Source organism: Aptenodytes forsteri, unplaced genomic scaffold (genome assembly GCF_000699145.1).
Source record: "Aptenodytes forsteri isolate BGI_AS27 unplaced genomic scaffold, ASM69914v1 Scaffold120, whole genome shotgun sequence".
NCBI lineage: Eukaryota > Metazoa > Chordata > Aves > Sphenisciformes > Spheniscidae > Aptenodytes > Aptenodytes forsteri.
Genome location: NW_008795938.1, coordinates 4,210,006 through 4,229,886, shown reverse-complemented (window position 1 = coordinate 4,229,886; position 19,881 = coordinate 4,210,006). Strand labels below are relative to the sequence as shown.

The 19,881-nt window shown below is 57.8% G+C and overlaps 2 protein-coding genes across 2 annotated transcripts; one reads left to right on the top strand and one right to left on the bottom strand.

Annotated features, from left to right (window-relative positions):
• The first annotated feature begins 6,966 nt into the window (after window positions 1–6,966).
• MSMP (microseminoprotein, prostate associated) lies at window positions 6,967–8,620 on the top strand. The gene is made up of 4 exons (XM_009285213.2): window positions 6,967–7,078; window positions 7,722–7,830; window positions 8,249–8,418; window positions 8,529–8,620. Exons 1-4 carry the CDS (start codon window positions 6,967–6,969, stop codon window positions 8,618–8,620), a joined length of 483 nt encoding a protein of 160 aa, XP_009283488.2.
• Window positions 8,621–9,404: 784 nt separating this feature from the next.
• On the bottom strand, window positions 9,405–19,392 carry RGP1 (RGP1 homolog, RAB6A GEF complex partner 1). Its single transcript, XM_009285211.2, has 8 exons — window positions 19,259–19,392; window positions 16,337–16,473; window positions 15,856–15,939; window positions 11,934–12,083; window positions 11,708–11,854; window positions 11,169–11,296; window positions 10,734–10,911; window positions 9,405–10,511 (listed from the first exon to the last, which is right to left on the bottom strand). The coding sequence occupies exons 1-8, from the start codon at window positions 19,372–19,374 to the stop codon at window positions 10,288–10,290; spliced, it is 1,164 nt and encodes a 387-aa protein (XP_009283486.1). The 5' UTR covers window positions 19,375–19,392; the 3' UTR covers window positions 9,405–10,287.
• Between the last annotated feature and the right edge of the window lie 489 nt (window positions 19,393–19,881).

The following is a 19,881-nucleotide window of genomic DNA, read 5'->3' as shown; positions in this document are numbered from 1 at the left end:
CCACCCGCCCGCCGCCCCCCCCTGCCGCTCGGACATCCAGGCAGCCGGAGGGCACGTGGGGCAGCTGCCCTGGCTCTGCGTCCCTTGTGTGACCAGGGCATCCCCCCACAAACGCGCACTGGGGAGAGGAGCCGAGGTGGGGATGGGGTCTTGTGGGGCTCGGTACGCTTGCTCCTCTCCAGCCTGCTCCCTGGGGCGCGTGGGGCTGGGGCTCACTGTGCTTTAGGGTTTCTGTAACTCTGTCTCGCTTTCCCTGTCCCATGGTCTCACACCGAGTTTTAGTCTTTCTGCACTCGGCATTCCAGGTCTCGGAGATGACAAGTTTTCTTTCCACGGGGCTGTGCCCAGCACCCTGGTCCTGGTGGTCCACGGCAGTCTGTGGCAGTCTGTGGTGGTTCATGGAAGTCCATGGTGGTCTGTGGTGGTCCATGGTAGTCTGTGGTCATCCATGGCAGTCCACGAAGGTCCATGACGGTCTATGGTGAACTGTGGTGGCCCATGGTGGAGTGTGGCCATCCATGACAGTCCACGGTGGCCCATGGTAGTCCCTGGCAGTCCTCACACTGCACCAGAGCATGGTGGGTACCAAGGGCACAGTTGTGCCTGCCTACCCAGGGGTGCTCATGCCCATGAGATTCCCATCTTGTTTTCCAGGTTCCCATCAGGTGAAACCAAGCCCCAGGTCCCCATAGCTGATGATTGTTTAATTGCTAAAAAATGTTTTTCCACCTCCTGGAGCACAGCAATGCTAGCTAGTGGGCTGCAGGGCCCTGCCAAGCGCCTTCACCTCCACCGAGAGTGGGGCCAGAAACCTGTCAACCTCAGGAGGTGGCTGTAAAGAGCATGGCAGGCACCACAAGTGGGTGCCGCGGCATGGTCGGCTCCGTCGGGGCCGGCTGGAGGAGCCATGCGGGCACGGCTGTGCTGGGGCGCGTACGTCACTGGAGCACCCCTGGTGCTGCAGGAGCCCAGCACCTCCAAAGGCCACCCCACCCCAAATGGGAGAGGAACATCTCCAGGTTGGGGAGGCTTTGGCCAGGTGGGGACGTGACACATGGGGACGGGTGCAGGCACGCAGGGCGACCTTTGCACGTATGGGCTTCCTGTGCTCCTGCTGTCCGGGAAACCTGAAGGGCTCCTTGTCTGGGTTGGGACTTTGTGTGCCAACACCAGAAAAAATGGAGCAGAGGCAAATGTTTTAAAGGGAAAAATGTGGCTAATGCAGCAGCTATGTTGTCCCCCCCCGGTTCAGGGTAGGGGCTATCCCAGCGTGTCCATGGGTTCAGTCCTCAGCACCTGCGCCCCTCTGTGCCCCAGACCCATGGCAGGGCCCTGTGAGTGTCCTTGTAGGGCACCAGGACAGGACGTGTCACCCACCACCCCCCCCGCCAGGTGGACGCTGCCCATGCTGAGCTGGGGGCACCAACTGCGTTTCTTTCCCCTCCATCTGCTCCAGGACCCTCAGGCTGGGTACGAGGGGTCCTGGCCCCGTGCCCAGGTGGTCTCTTCCACCATGAAGCCACCAGGCATCCGTGGCTTTTCCTGTAGGGTGTCCCTAAAGCAGGGCAGCGCCCCAGGGTGCTCCCGTGGGTGCCAGCCAACAGCCCCTGATGCACCAGGGCGATGCAAGGTGCAGGGGGGCTTATGGCTGGAGCAGGGGATCTGTCTTTCTGATCCCAGAGAGAGGCCGGAGAAGATCTGCGGGATCCATCCAGGACCCAGAAAGCCCCAGTGCTTCCTGGGGCTCTCCCTGTCCCTGCATCCCACTGAAGCATGGTGCCCAGGACAGGTCTGGGAGCACCCAGGGGTGCTCCCCAGCACGTCCCAGAGCAGTTACATGCCGGGGTCAGTGGTGGCATGGCGCTGCTGTGGCAAACTCCCCTCCACTGGGGAGCTGCCCTGGACGGCTTCTCTGTCGCGGGGTGCCCGGACCCCTGACCTCCCCAGCAAGTCCCCGGGCCCGACAGGCATGTGGCACTTTTTTGGCCAGCGTGGCTCCTGCATGGCCCAGGAATGATCTCCCAGGGTTATTTCTGACTCACAGGACAGGAAACGTTTCGGGGTTTAAGCCGAGCTGAATAATGTGCTCATTTCCTTGTGCCGACTACAAAGCACCTGCTCCAGGGGATTTATGGAGTGCCGGCCTCTCGCACTCGCTGCGCGGCTGCCCGCCCGGATGTTTTTATTTTCCTGGGATGGCCAGCAAGTGCCAAGGCCTGTTTTCCTAAACACCCTGCACCACCCTGGCACGTTTCCCTCGAGGGGAGCCCGGACAGAGCCACGGGCAGCAGCACACCTCGGGTGCTGGGGTACCGGGGATGCCGGGGTGCTGGGGTGCCAGGGTGGGTGCCAGCACCCTGCCAGGGCTGAGGGCAGTGGGGATGCGTGGCTAACCCACTGGTGCCAAAACCTGGCCTGGCACAGAGCAGCCGCAACTGGGATAAACGTCCTGGGAGAGTGCCAAAGGATGGTGGAGAGGGATGGAGCATGGGGACAAGCAAGGGAGAATGAGACCATGTGAGAGCGGGCAAGAGGGCAAGGGAGCCTGAGGGAGCCACGGCGTGGGGCTGCCCAGACTGTGGAGCCCTGCCTGCCACCGGCTGCGGGGAGGAGGCACCCAGCCAGGGATGGGCAGAGCCCATCCCACAGCTGGGGACCCACAGACACCATCCCACAGCAGACCCCGTCCCATGGCTTGGGATCCATGGACACCATCCCATGACAGACCCCATCCCACAGCTGGGGACCCACAGACGCCGTCCCATGGGAGACCCATCCATCCCACGGCTGGGGACCCACAGGCACCATCCAACCTGGGCTTGTAGAGCCCCTGCAAAACACTGCGCCCAACCCATGGGGTGGAAACTGCTCTCCCCTGTGAGGAGGGCTGGGGTGTGAGTGCTGAGGCTGGGGACACCCATGGGACACACAGGGCATGCCAGCACGCCTCCCAGCCCATACTCCTCCAGCAGCACCGAGCTCCGTCCAGCAGGCAGCCAGGCTGCAGAGTGAGGTGACATCAAGATTTTCATCATGTCCCCTCCGCTTTGCCCCCTTTCTGAAGCAACAGCGTTGTTGCTTTAATCCTGGTGGGGTCAGCTCTGATCCCACCCATAGTTTCAGCCGCCGGGAGCTATCCCATGTGGTTTACCATCTGCAGGAGGAAAGATGGAGTGATCTGTCTGTCATTCCCTGCGTAGCCCTTTGTCCTCTCCCGTCCCCCTTCCCGGTTCCTGGTTGCCCAGCTCTCTCTGACCCCTCTACTCACCTTTTCCTGGAGTCCAGCTGCTCCGATAAGCATTGAGTGTTCAGATGAGCGGACATGGCTCAGAGCTGGCATCTGCCTGCATGCTGCCTGCACCCTGCCTGCACCCTGCCCCGGTGCCCTGGGGACTCCGTGGCTTGAAGCATCTTCAAGGCGCTGGGCAAGGAGAGGTGCCCACATCCCGCAGATGCCCCAGCACCCAAGGCAGCACCAGGATCCAGCTGGGACAGCTCGGCCCAGTGATAAGTTAGGGTTGGGGGTTTTTTTGTTTTTTTTTTTTTTTCTGTTTAGAGAGAAAATAAAGCACTTGTGGGGAGCAGGAGCCAAGCTCCCCAGTGCCTAAAACAGCAATCGCAGCACTTCCTCGGATTTATGGTGTTTGCTTTCACAATGCCAGCCGGGATCCTGTTTGCTTCCTGCTCTGCAGCTGCAGTCCCAGCTGAAGGCTCAGGAGATTCAGGTTTTATAACACTGCTGGATCCTGCCGATGGCAACTTGTCCAGCATCGTTTACTACCCCCGTGCCTCCTGCGGGGCTGGGGTGGGCAGCACCCACCAGCTTGGATGCTCGCTCTTGCCCATCCACAGGGTTCCATCCCCCGGCACCGAAGGCTTGAAGAGCAGCTCTGCAGAGGGAGCACCCAACCTTTGCTGGGAGAGGAGGCCAGCAATGCTGTGCCCTCGATGGGATGCAGCACCCAGCTCTTCTCGGGCACAGCTACAATCTGAGACCCTGGCCAGGCAGGAGCAGCTGGGTCCTGCCGGGGGGATGCTGAGGCACGGATGTGACCTCCCGCGGGGTCCTGGGATGCTCAAGGGTGGTGACTGCTCCTCACCGGCATGCCTGGACATGCAGTCAGTCCCTGCTGTTGGCCTCTGCCTGATAAACCAAAGTGACTGAATGTACAGCGAGGCACTTCTTCCAGCCCCTACGTCCCTTCTGTGGCTCTTCCCCGGGTCTCAGTTGTCCCCCTGAGATGTGAGCACCAAAACCAGCTGCTCCCTTTCACTCTCTGGGGCAAAACTTCCTCTGGGATGCACCAGCTAGCGTAGCTGAAGAGGCTGTCAGCTCCTCCAGCCACAGCTTCCCTTGGGTACCCAAGCCGAAACTCTCCAGCATCGAGTCCAGCTCCAGCTGCTGCTTTCCAAGCTACAAGCCCCCTCCTGAATGAGCCGGACCAAAATGCTCTGGACCCCCCATGGGGGTGTGTGCTGGGGCCAGGCAGGTGCCCAGGGATGCAAAAGTGGGGGAAGGACAGCAGCCAGGAGGGGGAAGAGGAGGATGGACAGGCTCCCCCCCCCCCCCCCCCCCCCAACCCCCAGCCACAGCGTGGAGGGTGCTTCGCTGCCCAGGTCCCTCTACAACATGCCAAGGGGTGTCCTGACCCCCCTTCCTCTTCCTCTGCATTTACCCAGTGAACCGCTTTGATGAAATACCCAAAGGCCACCAGTGGGCTGGTAGCCTTAACCTTCTCTTTGGGAAACCAGAATGGCTATAGAAATCCCGGGAATGCCTCCCTGTGTCCCCAGTAGAGCAGGGGCAGTGCCCCTCCACATGGCCGAGAGACGCTCTCGCCCCAGATTTTCAGCGCCCCTCTGGAAGCCTGGCCAAACCATGCGGGCCTCCAAATGAAACCCACCGCTTTTGTTTAACATTTGCTGTACTCAGTGATGAAACGATGATGGATTACTTCATCGTGGTTACTAGCGTGCCAGACTTCTTTTTTCAAACACACAATAGGAATATTCATTTACTGCTCCGACGACGAACGCTTTTATCCTCCTTATATAGTAACAACGCTGCACCAAAGAGCGAGTTTCATTTGTCACTGATACACTTCACCATCCCAGCTCACGGCCCCACGGTTGGCAGGTTATTCACAGGCGTCCCGAGCTTCTCTGATTTATTATCAGCCTTTTCCAACTGATCCCACACTCGCTGCCATCTGGCCACCCCGCCTGGGGGGTTACAGCATCATTCAGGGCACTACGAGAGGGCTGGGGTAACTCTCCGAGGGGGAGAGGGGATGCAAAGCTGGGGCTGCTCCCTCAGAGGCAAGAGAACGAGATGCAGGATGGGGATGTAACGGGACGGTGAGGGGGCCCGGAGCAGCAGCACGAAGGGACTATGCCTTCAAATCCAAAGGTGGCGAATCCAAAGCGGATAAAAGGAAGCATTTTTTTTTTCACTCCATGCTTAATTAGGCTGCCACAGGAAAATGCTCAGGCCAAAATTTAGCAGGATTCAAGAAGGCATTGGGCATTTATGGGGATAACAAAAATATCCAGCTATAATAGCGGATGCCAACACAAATTCTGGAAGGGATATTAAGCCTCACGCGTCAGGGTGTAAACCTATCCCAAACTCTCAGAAAGTAGGGAGCTTAACACAGGGGCAGATGACCCACATATGCTACCGCTACCACTGCCGCCTCGCTGCCGGCACGGCCCCGCGCTGGCCGAGCCACTGGCTGGACTGTCCCCGGAGCCTCGTTTCCTGCTGCCGGCAGCGCCTCTGAAGAGGGCTGAGAATTTCTCTTGGCAATTCAGCCCTTTGCTTGTAGCTCCCCGGGGCCGCGTGTCTCCCAGGGCTCTGACCTCCTCCACCTCGCCCGTCCCCTTGCTTTGCCGGCTCATAACAGCCTTATCACTTTAACCCAGAGGCAGCCCCTCGGGGTAAGGGTCTGTGCGGACCACAGGCACATCCCCGGCTGGTGTGGCGTCTTCCCACAGCTTCTTGCTTCCAGCCAAGCCCCTCGTTTCCCTCTCAGGTCACTTGTTGCCCAAATGCACCTTTGACTCCTGATTTCACCCCTCCTGTTCCCCATTTCTGCTGGGGCCGGTCTCCAGCCTCTGAAAGGGGCTGCTCAGCTCCGGCATCTCATGGGTGCTGCACGTACGCAGGCACGGCCCTGCTTTCATGGGCATTGCTCAGGTGAGTGCTGGGTCATGCCTCACGCAGAGCCATCCTCACCCGCTCCCCATCAGCGGCAATTGCTGTACTGCCTGCTCTTGGCCAGAAGAACCTGCTGTCACCCCCAGCCCATCAGTGGCCACAAGCCTGGCACGGCTGCAGCCCAGGCTGGGGTGAAACTGCTGTGCTGTGGTACCCGGGAGCTGGGTGCGAGCACCTCCATCCCCGCCGAGGATGGTGCCATTGCATCCCACGTGGGTTGTTAACAGGACGCCTGTGCCTCTCCAGTCCCTGCGAGATGGGATGCTCCTGAAACCTTGGCCGCTGTGAAGGATCAGAGATGGCTCAGCGTGACCAGAGGGGAGCCTGGAGCTCCCCTGGTCGGGGGCCAGGGTCTCCCGTGCTCGCTGCTTGCGTGCTCACCACCCTGCCGAGGGCAACCCCGCTGGGGTCCTTTGGATCTCCCCTCACTGCGGAGCCTTGCACCCACAGGGGCTTCCAACTGGAGACATTTCTGGAGGGCATGAATCAGCTTTTCACAGCTTGTTAAAAATCTTGATCCTACCTCTTGTTTTCATGCCTTTCAAATCAGGAAATGAGTTTTACAACTTTTCCAGTGGGGCACAGCTGGTGGCCAGGGTCGTAAAGCTGAACTTTATAAATATCTCTTGTTGGGATCAGGGGAAGAGCATTAAAAAGGCAGAGAGAGAGAGAGAGAGAAGGGAAAGGAGCAAAGGCAATAGAGAAGCAAGGAAACCTCAGTGAAGAAGCCCAGCTCAACGCCGGCCATGGCCATGCGGGCGCAGAAGATGGGGTGTGCTTGGGGCAGGCTTTGCCTCCTGCTCTCCCTCCTCCTACAGCTGCCAGGCTCCCAGGCTAAATGCTACTTCCAGGCTAAAGGTAAGCGGGGAGGTGAGCCGGGAAGATGCCGATGGGAAGAGGAGGCCTCAGCTTTCCCTGGGGCGGCAGGGCTCTGCCCTGCGTGCCTGCGAAGCGCGGAAGGGACTGTGCTGAGCTCAGGAGCACGATCGTGGGCCAGTGATGAGTGGAAGGAGCAGTCTATAAACCACCGAACAGCTCCCCAGGGCTCTGGCTGAGAAACAGCTTGCTGGGCCATGAAGAGCTCCTGGCAGGAGCCCGGCTGGGGCCGAGCATGCATGTCTAGTAGCAAAGGGAGGAAGGCTGCCCATCTTTTCTCTGCTGCCTCCTTCCAGGGCTGCAGAGATGCTCAGACCCCAAGAGGCACTGGATATGCCCTCTCCAGGGAAGCAAGAGCCACTTTGCCACTGCCCCTGGGGCAGTGGGGAGAGCAGCAGGGTATAGCTAGGAGACGATGGATGGGAGCATCGCCCTTGGCAGATGCCTGGGCATCCCATACCTGCAGGGTGGCGGAGAGGCCAGCAAGTATCTTCTATACCATGGGGCGGGTGGGAGGTCATGATGTCCCCCCTGTCCCCTCTTTGAGGGCAGAGGGGTGCCAAGGAGGCTCCCACGCACCCCGGCGCAGGCCCATGCGTGCTCATCGCCACCGTTTCCTTTGCAGCTCCCTGTGAGTACGAGGGGAAGCAGTTCTCCCTCGGGGAGTCGTGGCTGAGCACCAACTGCCTGCTCTGCACCTGCCTGCACCCCATCGGCGTGGGCTGCTGTGAGACGTGAGTGAGGGGCTGAGGGGCGCTGGGGGTGGGCTACTGCTGGTGATGCTGCCCTTCCATGGCACCTCTGCACCTGCAGCTGGGAGGAGGTCGTGTGGGTCTGGTGGCTGCAAACGCAGCGGAGCAAATGTCAGAGCCCCAGGCGGCTGCGGGATGCCAGGCGCTGGGGGACAAGGGGCAGAGGTGGGCAGGAGCCCACTGAGGTGCTGAGGGTGGCGGGGTGAGTTGGGGAGACAAACGTAGGGGCCGGGGATGTCTCAGCACAGCGAGATGCCAGGAGCTGTGGCCCAGCCTGCCTGAGCTGGCCTGGGAGACACCCCGGCCGGGGGGGCTGGCAGTGGAGGAAGCCACCCAGCCCTGCCAGCAGCCCCCTGGCATGGACCAGGGGGAGCTGATGGTGCCGTGCCCTCTCCTGCAGCACCCAGCACCCCATCGACTTCCCCGACTGGTGCGAGGCCCACTACGACTCTCAGACCTGCCAGATCTCGGTGGTGCAGAAGGCCAACCCCAGCCTGCCCTGCGTGAAGAGCATGGAGCACGAGTGGGACTCGGCCGGCACCCCTGAGCCGCTGAGCAACAAGGTGCTGGGTGCGGGGCTGAGCAGATAGAGGCTCAGCAGCACCCCGCGCCCCCCCGGCATCATCCTCCTTCCTCCAGAGCACACCTCCCGCATGCTCCAGACCTGCCCCATCCCGTAGAGACGTCACTGCCGCCACCTTCGAGGGAAACCACTATCCACACACTACGGTTCCGAGTTAACATTTACACCCCAGCGCTGCGACGGGTGTAAGCTTCCACCTTCAGCTTCCTGAACCGAACCAGGGCCCCCTCCCCATGAGACGCCCTGCGCACCGTGGGAAGGCAGATCCTCCGGGATCTCTTCCCAGGTGGGCAGGAAACCTCCAGCTACTAAAGAAAGGGGTACGGGACCAAATTAGTCCGCATCACAGCAGTCTCATACTCCCGCATCCAGCCTCAAGCTAAGCAGCTCCCTCCTCCCCGCCCCGAGACCCCCGTCCCCCTGCACAGCAGCTGCTGGGAGCTCGTTGGGGAGCACCACTGCCCTTCGCACAGGACCCACGCACCCCGGCCAGCCCCTTCTCTGCGCCAGAGCGTGAGGGGCACAACCCACCTCTGGAACCACTAATGTCCCTGCTCCCACAGCTCCCGGGGTCGGAGGGGATCCCCGGCACTGCAGACCAGCCCTGGGCAACACTGCAACGGAGCCAGCCCGGGGTGGGTGGCACAGCGAGCGGGGAACCACTAGAAGATGTCCCCAGGGGAGGCCCCCATCCCAGCTGCAGGGGAGCGGGGCGGGGAGCCGGGTGCTCTGCTAGGGTTCAGGGAGCTGAAGCAATCCGCATGTGCCAGGGTGGAGCCGGCCGCCCTGGCAGCCTGCCCCAGCTGGTGCCATGCCCGTGTTGTGCAGAGCCTTGTGTAGATGTTTCTGTTCTTGCAATAAAGATATAAACAAAGAGGAGGTCTCCAGCCTGTGACTGTCGTGCAAGGTGGGCCATGTCCACCACCGGGAACAGTGCAGGAATAAGGCTCCTGGGAAGGCCAAGTTTTGCACATTCAAATGTTTATTAGATTTCCATGCAAAGAGGAAAACTCTTCGAAAGGTTTGGTAGAAATGGGGAGCTGGCTGTTGAGCAGGGAGATCTCCATCCCAGCTCCTGAACACACGGCACGCATTCACTCCAGCTCCCTGAGGATCCCGAGACCAGCAGGATGCCTTTGCGCCCAGGAGCGCAGGCAGAGAACAGCCCAGGCGCTCAGTGCTTCTCGGTTTTGGACCACCACTACTGCGCTTCCACAGCACGTGGCCGCATCCAGGACACCAGCACGTGCCGGCAGCGCAGGGCTGGCCTGCCAGGACCTGCCTCCTCCGGGTGAAGGTAACGGGGGCACCGGGCTGTGTGCATGAGACACCCCTCACAAGAGGCAGGACGCGTGCCAGGGCAGGAGAGCAGGCTCCCACCCAGCCCAGGTGGCCAGCGTGCCTCCCCTGGACACCAGACCTCTGCTTGTGGGGGTCTCTCTGTAGGGGGGAGGGCCTTCACCCAAGGCTGGTACGGGGCTTCATTGGAAGAGCTCCCCTCTCCTTTCCCCGGGCTGGGCCTTTCCCTCGTGGAAGCCCCTCGTTGGGTAAAGGCACATCGGGCCATTGCCTGGGAGGCAGATTTCTTTTTGGCGAGTGCTGGGACTCGCACCTTCACCCAGGCAGGAAGGGTCCAGCTCCCAGCTGAGGGCTGCAGCACAAGACACCGCAGCAAGCACAGCGCTCCTCCACCCGCAGGTGGGACGGACTTGCCCAGTGTCCACCTGGGCGTTGCAGATGAACCCATGGGGACACTGGGATGCGCGCGCTGCAGCATGCCAGTGACAGTCCTGCCTGCCATTCCCACCGGCAGCACGCGCTTGCAGCACCGCAGGCCCCTACCAGCTCTCCGCGCTTCAGATGGTGATGGAGTTAGTGCTGGAGAACTGAGATACGTAGGAAGCCAGGATGGGGTTGGTGGGAAGGACTTTGATGGGCAAATCCCAGCTGAAAGTGTCCACTTCGATCTGCTCCACCCCAGTCCAGGTGACGGCCTCCGACTGGCTCCCACGAACCAGGCAAGTCCCCGCCGACTCCCCAGAGGTCACAAACTCAAAGTGCAGCCTCCACTTCAGGGACACTGTGGGCAAGAGGGGGGTCAGCAGCCAACACCACAAGGGACAGGGACAGCAGCTGTCTCAGCGCTGGCTGTCCTGGCAAGGGGACGCGCAAATAAGCCCACTCACGCAGACCAGCTCCCTCCCACAGGACACAGCCCTGCTGAGCAAGGGCAGGGCTGGGGACATCACAGTCCTCCTGCAGAGACGAGCAGGGGTGGGTCCCTTCCCTGGTGGCCACTAACCGATGTTGGTGGTGAATCCCGGGGTAGAGCTGAGCGGGATGGGCAGGCTGAAGCTGCTCTGGGCCGTGTGCAGGCAGGCCTCCTGATGGCGGGCGTGCGTGCTGAAGGAGACGGGCTGCCCCCGCCGGCGCTGGAACTCCTCCTGGATGCTCTCCTCCGTCTGCAGGCTCACCGAAAACTGCAGGGCAATCAGCAGGGTGCTCGCTCTCACAATCTCATGCAGCCCTGGCACAAAGCCCCGGGGCCTCCCTTTCCCAAATGTGCTCAGAACTGGAGCCCTTCCCCACCTCACACCCTTAGGGGACCTTAGCTGGGTCCCACAAGAAACCCTCAGTAGACACCCCACAGCAGCCCAGTGTCACCCCAATCCCTTCTTCCTCTCCCCCACCCGAACACCCTGCCTCTCACCACGCTGACCCCGAAGCCAGCACTGACCTGCAGACACGGGATGTCTCCTTCCGAGAAGTTAAAGGTCCCAATGACATCCTCTCCGATCTTATACACGGTCTTAAAGATGCAGAACGTCCCCACCTTCCCACGAGTGTTGCTGATGTTATACAGGTCTGTGGGGCAAGAAGACGGGGGGAAAGGGCTGCAGCAGGATGAGGCTGTGCTCCAATACAGCGCTCTGGGTTAATCACAGAGCCCAGCAGACATGACCCCACGCCTGCTGCTTGGGTGTGAAGGACAGGCCCTGGAGGCGGCATTCCCTTTGGGAGATGCCTGCAGTGAGCAAGAGCAAACCACACACTGGCTGTGATATGCTGGGGAGAGGGTCTCTCTGGCTGAACGAGGAAGAGCCTGAGACTGGCAGGGAGGAGCCCATGGGAAACTCTGACCCAAGGAGGCCCTGATGGAGCTGCTCCACAGCCCCAGTCAGAACTTTGCTTTGCCAGCGAGAGATTTTTGCAGCGAGCCCTGAGCCCTTCATGCCCAGGTTAGGACAGCAGTTTCAAGCAGGGGATGAGACCTACGCAGGCTGCGTCGGGAGGTGGCCACCATGAGCAGTTCTGTTGCCAGGTCTGCCAGGCGAGAGTCTTTCTTCAAGCCCTCTTCCTCCTCCAGGAAGGGGTTTGAGGGCGCAACCGCCTCATCCTGTGGGAACTGGTAATCCTTGAGCCCTGGGGAGAAGGCGAGAGCGTCAGCGGGGCAGGGTGCAGCCAGGCCTGTGTCTGCAGGGAGGGCAGTGTGTGGCCTTACCGTGCAGCACGAGGACACGGAAGGGAACGCGCAGGAGCTTGATGGGGGAGTTGACACGCTGGCAGCCGATGGTCAGCTTGTACACGTACTTCACTGACTGTCCCCGGAAAGAGGGAGGGCCGTCTATGGGCAGCGTCTCACAGTACGAATCTGCAAGGAGTGCAGAAGATTGCTTTCCAAGGCCAAAAGGAAGATCCTGGAGCTGTCGCTCGCAGGCTCCCTGCACCGAGGGTTAGGAACAGCAGCGGGGCTGAACTAGGGACAGTGCCTGGTGCTTTCTGCTGTCTCCTCTTTCCCACAGCAGGCCAAGCACATCCCCGGCTTCCCTGCACCAGCGCACTGCTCCTCACATCACATGCGCCGTCATCCAGACATTGCTTCCAGCACATACAACCACACACACAAACTCTGCCTCAAAAGAATGTGAAAGATGTAAAATCCAGGAACACAAACACGAGAGCTAAACTTACTCATCACGAGTTCAACCTGAATTTGCCTCTGTGCACTTCCTTCGCACACCGCTTTCACGATGCAGTCACACACTGCGGTTTCCTCAGGGCCCTGCCCCATGTGGCAGAGAGGTGCCAATCAATACCTCATGCCTCTTTTGATACTTGCTTTACACAAACCCCAAACTCAGCAACAAAAGTAAGTTTCTTCCTGTGTTTTTCTCTGAACCACCGGGTCTCAATGGCCAAGAAACAATTAAGAGACCTTCACAACAACCTGTGGCGTATCCCCTTTGACAGACTGATGACTTAGACCACAAAGCCTCTGACTCCAAGACCTCCGAGATGCCAGGGCCTGGCTTTACACCACATTCAGCCCTCTCAAAGCCCCTTGGCCACCACACAAACCCCAACACTTCTCAACGCGGCGTGAACACTTCTGCAGCTTTCCCAAACCGCACACTGTATAATAAGAAAGGCGCAAACAGTGAACTGTGGAAAGTCTCCACCTCTCTGGCTTGCCCACCGTGACGCAGATACACCCTGCCAGAGGAAGGGCAGCATCCTGCTGTGAAACCACAGATCCTTCCCCAAGTCTGGCACATCTGAAACATTGAGGCTTAGATTAAAAGCTAGGGTTACATTTTAAAAGTAACTTCTATATTTAAAATAACACAACTGGAAGGAAGAAAAAAGCCCGTGCTAGTGTGTAGCACCCACAGGCCGTCACACCTTAAAACACAAGGCTGTCCCATTGGATCAGGGTGCAGATAAAGCTGAGAACTGTCCTGACAGGGAGGAAAATCAGGTATTTCCAAGGAAGGAAGCAGACTGCTGTAACCACCTGCACCAGGCTTAACAAGAGTGCTCACAAAGACCTTCATGCCCAGTGAGGATAATCTGAGCAGGGACCACTGCCATCTGAGGAGGATGGGCGGTTTGCTACCTGGCACAGGAATGCTGACACTCGGGAAGTCCCAGCTTCCGTGCATATCCCAGAAGGAAGCACATTCCTGGTGCTACAGATGCCTTCCTTACCCACCCGCTGTACCCTCTGGCTGGGCTCCCGGCCTGTGTCCAAGCTGCTTCCATTTCCTCCCCTCTCGGTGATCTACCAAATATTTAAAGGTATTACAAAACTGGAGAGGAGGCAAAAACAGCCACAAAAATGACTTGAGGGCTTGAGAAAATGTTTTATGGTGACAAATTTGAAGAGGTCAGTCTGGGCAGTGTGTCAAAGGGATGGGAGGTGGGTCAACTTCAACATATAGGCACCATAACAAGGGGAAGATATTGGGGAATAAGCTGGTCAGCAACTGAAAACAAGGCCTTTTATCAAGAGACAGCCTGACACAACCTCAGCTGTATGTGCCAGCTCTGGCTACAGTTTAATAACATACTACTTTGCTGAAGCAGAATTAAGATTTCTTGGGGGTTTTTTTGCCTTTCCAAACTGTGCAGCAAAACTCCAAACTTCTGAAAAACAGGAAATGAAGAATTAAGATACACACCCACACAGCCTTAACTCTGCCTCCACGGAGCTGGCAGGAGCCCCCAGGAATGATCTGCAAGTGTGCCAGCTGCAGTCTCGCGTGAGAGGAGCAGCACCGCAGGCCGACGGGATCGGTGTGAGCAGCCTGGCAGAGCCGGGGCTGTGATACGGGGGTTTCAGTGCTAAAAAGGCCAGTGCCATACACAGCGGCATCGCACGTGACACACGCAATGGACCTGTGCGTCACACAACCAAGGGGAAAGGCTGTAACATACAGCCAGGGAACCTCAAAGTGTAGAAGAGTTTGTGTCCTTCCTATGGAGGTGCATCCAAGCACAAGGCAGATGCAGGCTGCTTGTGCCAGTGTCACCCAGTGGCAGAGCGGACAGACACAATACAGTATCACTGGGAAGGACAGACTATCGCTAGCTTAGCTGGGAGCTGAACAGCTTCTGCCTGCAAAGCCAGCGCACAAGGAAATCCTCTCAATCCATCCCAGCCACCTGGAGGTTGGACTGTAGTTACTGATCTGCTCTCCCAGACACTGCTGAGCCTGCTTGAGATGCTCCAGAAAAAGGGGCTTCCCCCGACTCTGGGGGAATGGATGCTCCAGCTCCACACCTGCCAGCAGCGAGGAGCACAGGAGAATCCAGGCGAGCCTCAGGCCAGCTGAGATTTCTGCCGCCGCCTCCTCCTCCCTGGCATGGCCGCTTTCAGAAAGCACAGGGGACCTTGGCTCCGATGCGGCAGGGCCAGTTCCCTTCCTGCACATGCTGCTGTAGAATAATAAGTAAATAACTAAATGTGCTCAGATGATAGGCTTTGCAGTTTAGGAGGCACAGCTCCAGACAGCACTGCCCCACCCCGCTAACCACCTAGCCAAGCCAGCTTGCTTTCACCCTGTCTGCCCTTCCCTCCAGTCAGGCCCCTCCAAGCCTAGAAAGGCAGGAGACCCCAGCTTCAAAACCAGCATGTCACAGCCTGTGGCTCCTTGGTCTCACTTGCAGCTCTGCCCTCACCTCCCCAGAGCTCAATGCTCCAGCGGAGCCCCCTCCACCACAGGCACTGCCTCTCCGCCCCCTTTGCTCTGTGACTTGAGAGGTCTCCGTCAACCGTTCCCAGCAGATCCCTAGGACAACCCGAAGAAGCTGTCCACGCGCAGCCTGCGATGCCTGTGCTGGTTATGCCCTGGTTGTGCTGCCACTGGACCACGGGCCGCTGGAACGCAAAGGAGATCCAACACAAACTGACAGGCTGGGTCATGCAGCCACCAACCAGGAGACAACAGCACGTACTGTATTTTCGCAGCTGTCTACTCAGGTAGAAGAAGCTGCCTGGAACAACAAAAATGAGTTGCTGCAAATTCCTTGTGAAAAGGATGAAAATTTCTCTAAACAGCAAAAGGGAAAGTAGTAATGAAGGAGAGCTTAAAGGGGACCCACTGGAAGGACACCGTCCAAGGGCTTTAGAGACATGGAGAGCTTTGAGCAGAGGAGATGAGAAGTGCTCTTTTACAGCAGGAAAGCTAGAACAGGCAGAAGACTCTCTGATCTCCAGGACAGCCACAACCTGAAGAGGAAGCATGGACCTTCGGAGGATGCCAACCTAAATCCCAAGAATACTCCAGTGTGGCTGAAGAAATAAAGGTAGGGAAATGCAGGTGTGTGTAACCATTCCTTCAGCTGCAGCCACGTATTTCAAAACGTTCTATGCCTCGCAGTTACACAACAGACCTGTGGCAAAGAACACGGGCCAGGGGCAGGACTGAGGGACACGTTGCGGTATACAGCTCTCATACGGTGGAGAACAGACTCTGGACGATGCAGCAGTTCCTTAGCACTCACACTCCCACCAAAGCACCTTGCCTTCCGCGGGCACCAGGGTCTCCCACTTGCAGCACTCAGGTCTGCAAAGCCAGCTTGGAGCGCGGGGCTCCCCAGAGGCAAGCTCTCTGAGCTGAGGAAGAAAAGACAGGACTCACAGGACTTTGACTCCCCGGGATCCAGTCGCAAGTCACAGAAGAGAATCTTTGGTGGCGTGGACAGGATACACTGACCCCGCTCTCCTGGAAGAGAAGAAGAACCACGTGAATGCTGCCCAGCCTCGGGGCCCAGGCCAAGGGGGGCACTCACCGCGCCCAGGCCAGCCGGGCCTTATCCTCATGGGGAGGAATGGGGAGAAGGGGACAAGGGGGAAATATCTCATGCCCAGTCAGATCACGAGACATTCCCAGAACAGCTGGGCAGACAACCCTCATGTTTTGCTCTAAGCTAGCGCCACTTTGGTCTCACTATTAACAAGGCCCTGCAGCAGCCATCACCAGGGAATCACACAACGAAAGCCACATGGGCTTCCCGCTCGCTTCTACGCGTGCTGGCCTCAAGAGACACGTTATAGTCTGCTTGACTCCTGCTCGCTGTGCTCTCACCGTCCCTACCCGGGGTTACAGGAGTAGCACTCACCTCTGTTGGGGACAAAGACTGTCTCGTTCTCCGCCTGCACGTCGTGCTTGCTGCCATCAGAGGGAGGGAGCGCTACCCGGTTCTCGCTGGCGTGAAACTGGCAGTGGATCTGGGCGCTGGCCCACGCCAGCATCTCACTGAGAGCAAAGAAGAACGACACTCGTGTCTATGCTTTAAACCTGGATTACAGCAGGCATGAAGTGACATGCAGAGCAGCACTCAGGTGATAACGCGACCATCAGGGAAGTGGGCAGACTCAAAAGCAAAAAATACCTGCAGCCTGGGTTCAGCTGCCCCTGCCCACGGCACCTGGCTGCCCCAAGCTCAACACTTCTCAGGGCAGGCAGGGCACAGCCGTGCTCCCTCCCCACAGCACTGTCCCCCTCAAGAACAGCAACTTCTGGTTGTGTCAGACCAGAGAAGGACGCTTCTGCGTCCTTCATAAGGACCTGTTTTCTCCTCATGATGCAAGGGATTCGCTGATGGCTGTAGGGGAGGCGAAGGTGTCATTTTGCCCTCTCTCTGTACAGCCACAAGGACTGGTTGCATCCAGCGTGTAAAACAGTCTCATGGTTTGGACTCTGCTACAACCTCAGCCATTCCACAGGGCATTTCCCATGGCATTACCGACACCTTTCCGTCTCCAAAACACTCACCTATTTTTATTTCAATAGCAGTCTCGTTAATTTAGCCAGTGTATGGTTCCTCTGGTGTTTTCTAACATCATGATCTGATTAGTAAGCACTGACACCAGAGTTTTAGGTGGCACAGGGATTTTTTGTGACACACGGGTATCTCTTGATGTGACACATCAGAGCAGTTAAACGTCTAGACGAACCAGAGAAAAAGGCGTGCTGCATTCGTTTCAGCTGACTAACAATGAGCTATTTGATCTTTTGTATGTGCTGGCTGCTTTTACCCAATGGCTGCTTTTACCCAAACACGCATTGCTTACTCTACCCAGTTACTTCTAACCCCGCAATTGTAATTCTTGTATCTTCAAAAGTACCAGCATGGCTTTTCCATAAGGGCTGCCATAAGGTTTTCTGTCGTAAGGTATTTGCTATATGGAAAGAGAGAAATGCTCCTGCTTAAGAGACAATGTTTACTAATTTTATATAAGCTTAGCATGACTACAATACCTTCAAACACCGTATTTTGAATCTTCTTTTTTTTCCCATTTATTTTCAGTATTGCCCAACAATATGCCACTGGATTGTTTTCTTTTTTTTAACGAGACGCCCCAACAAAATTAGCACGTGCCTTCCTACCAGCAGACCTGGCTTGTCCAGCTGGCAGAGCGCGGAATGATCCTGCACTGGTGCTGAGGTTGCTTCCCTCCTCTCTCACCTCCCCCTACAACTCCTGTAGCCCACAGGAGCCACGCTCCACGCAGCCTTTGGGCAGAAGAGCTCTGTTTCTTGTACGCCTCGTACACCACAATCAAATTTGCTTGCTGCCATTTACTTACTGTCCTTCGGTTCTGTCCCTATGCTTGAAATGCGTGCCTCTCAGTTCCTCCACCTGTGCCGCAGCTTTTGCTAGCCCTGAAAGCTTCTTGTCCCCGACAGGTCTATCTGCCTGTTGCAGTGACTGTGCTTTGATCTGGCTCTTGCCTTTACGCAACCCACAGCTTCAACTTCCAAACCACCAACCTATTTGGTGTTGCCACTCGTATGACTTAGCCAGGTCCCGTCAAGTTTGGTCACCTGCTTTTTTATTTTAAAAACTCTCCTTTTTCCAAGAGGGGGTTTTCTACAGACCACGACACACCTGAATTTTCCAAATGACTGTGCTGCGAACCTCCAAAACCGCTCCACCTGGTACCTTTGCAGTCCCACATGTTTTGGAACCGGGAAAAACAGCACTGTCACTGCACAAGACAAAACTCTGGAAAGCCAGATGCTTATGCCACAGCTGAATTTGAAAGCTGAATTCAGCAGGCAAGAGGAACCAGGAAGAAAAGATGGAAAGCTAAGGAAGGCAATAAACGAAGAAGCCCTACAGCAGTAATACAAGAGACTGCTTTGCTGCTGCTGAGACTGCAAGCACTGGACGTGGGTCCAGCAAAACAATCATGTGTGCAATGTGTACTGGTGATAACAAGATGCTGAACCTGACAGGGCTGGAAACGGACACTTCCCAGGAAGGGCTCAAGATGAGAAAGCACTCTCCACCCCCTGGAGAATCAGACAAGGCCACACACTCAGCGGACGTGGAGGCTTTGGGTGACTACTTATGATGTGGAGTCACCCCCTGTGAGCCAATATAGGAAGCTCCCATCTTCTCACATTTCCTCAACACCTATTTCGGGCACAGTAATGATAAGGGGAGATGCAGCGCTCAAAGGCTGGGCCGCAGAAAATGCTGCCACAGAAGGCTGCCTCTTTCTGAGTCTAGACAGCGCTCGCCCCTTTGCCTGCCAGTTCTGGAGGCAGGGATCACACTATGTCAGCGCACTGCTGGACAGAGAGAGCTCCTTCCATAAACGTAGGAAATAATGACGCTGTCTGGATGTTGCCCTGTGAGACCTCACCCTGGTGTAACTAGATATCCCGCTTTGACAGCCAGTTTGGCTTCATTTTCTGCCAGTAACCCTGTCGCTGAGGGCACACCTGAGGGGCAGTTAAGAGTATCTCTAACTACATAATTTTTTTCTCGTCTCTTTCTTGGGGGCAGAAAACCAGAATAATTACCTCAGTTTCAGCCCTGAAATAGCAATGGCGCAAAGCACCCTTAAGGGAGTACCTCAGGCAGGGAAGTCACCAGTGGCTGAGCTGGCACCATTGCCCCACAACCCACCCATGACTACATCTGGCTGCTCAGGAGGGAGGGAGGGCCATTCCCTCTGGAGGGACCCTGACAGCTCTGCCACTTTGAGGCTTCACGCACAGAAGGGCCCATCGGCACAGGCCGCCCTACCTGCTGGCGGAGGTAGACGAGGCCGATAATGGGTTGGTGAAAGTGATCACGCACTCCAGCACCTCCCCTGCCAGGAAGACGGGCCCACGGCCCAGCTTGGCCAACACCTCGATCATGGCTTGGACAGCCCTGCTGCACACCTGCCAAAAAAACCCCAACAGTGGGCATGGAGAGAGGGCTGGGCGCCGTAACAGAGGGGGAATGGCAACAGCCAGGCCGGGCACATGCACACGGGGTGGTCAGGGGGAGCCCCAGCTCTAGACACAGCACACGGACATGTGCAAGGTCAGGGACAGCCCTGGCCTTGCACGCACGCACACACGGGGGCAGAGACAGCCCCAGCCATACACACAGACACACACACACGCAGGGGAAACACGCACAGCCGTGGCCATACGCATACATACATCCCCCCTCCTCCCTCAGCTCCACACAGCCGTAGGAGGGGGGTCAGGACATCCTGCGGGGGCTGAGGGACAGCCCTGCCACCCACAACCCGGCGGGCTCAGGGGCGGCCCCGACCGCAAACACACAAACGTAAACGCCCACCAGAGGGGCCAGGGACACAGAACCGCCCGCCCCCCGCAGCCCCCGCCCCAGGCCGGCCTGGCCCCACTCACCGC

Coding starts and splice junctions, on each gene's coding strand:
- MSMP (XM_009285213.2), top strand. CDS start 6,967: ATGGCCATGCGGGCGCAGAAGATGGGGTGTGCTTGGGGCAGGCTTTGC. Junction 7,079..7,721: donor ATGCTACTTCCAGGCTAAAG/GTAAGCGGGGAG, acceptor TTTCCTTTGCAG/CTCCCTGTGAGTACGAGGGG. Junction 8,419..8,528: donor GCTGAGCAACAAGGTGCTGG/GTGCGGGGCTGA, acceptor CCCATCCCGTAG/AGACGTCACTGCCGCCACCT.
- RGP1 (XM_009285211.2), bottom strand. CDS start 19,374: ATGATCGAGGTGTTGGCCAAGCTGGGCCGTGGGCCCGTCTTCCTGGCA. Junction 12,084..15,855: donor TCCCGGGGAGTCAAAGTCCT/GTGAGTCCTGTC, acceptor CACTCCTTGCAG/ATTCGTACTGTGAGACGCTG. Junction 10,912..11,168: donor GAGACATCCCGTGTCTGCAG/GTCAGTGCTGGC, acceptor ATTGCCCTGCAG/TTTTCGGTGAGCCTGCAGAC.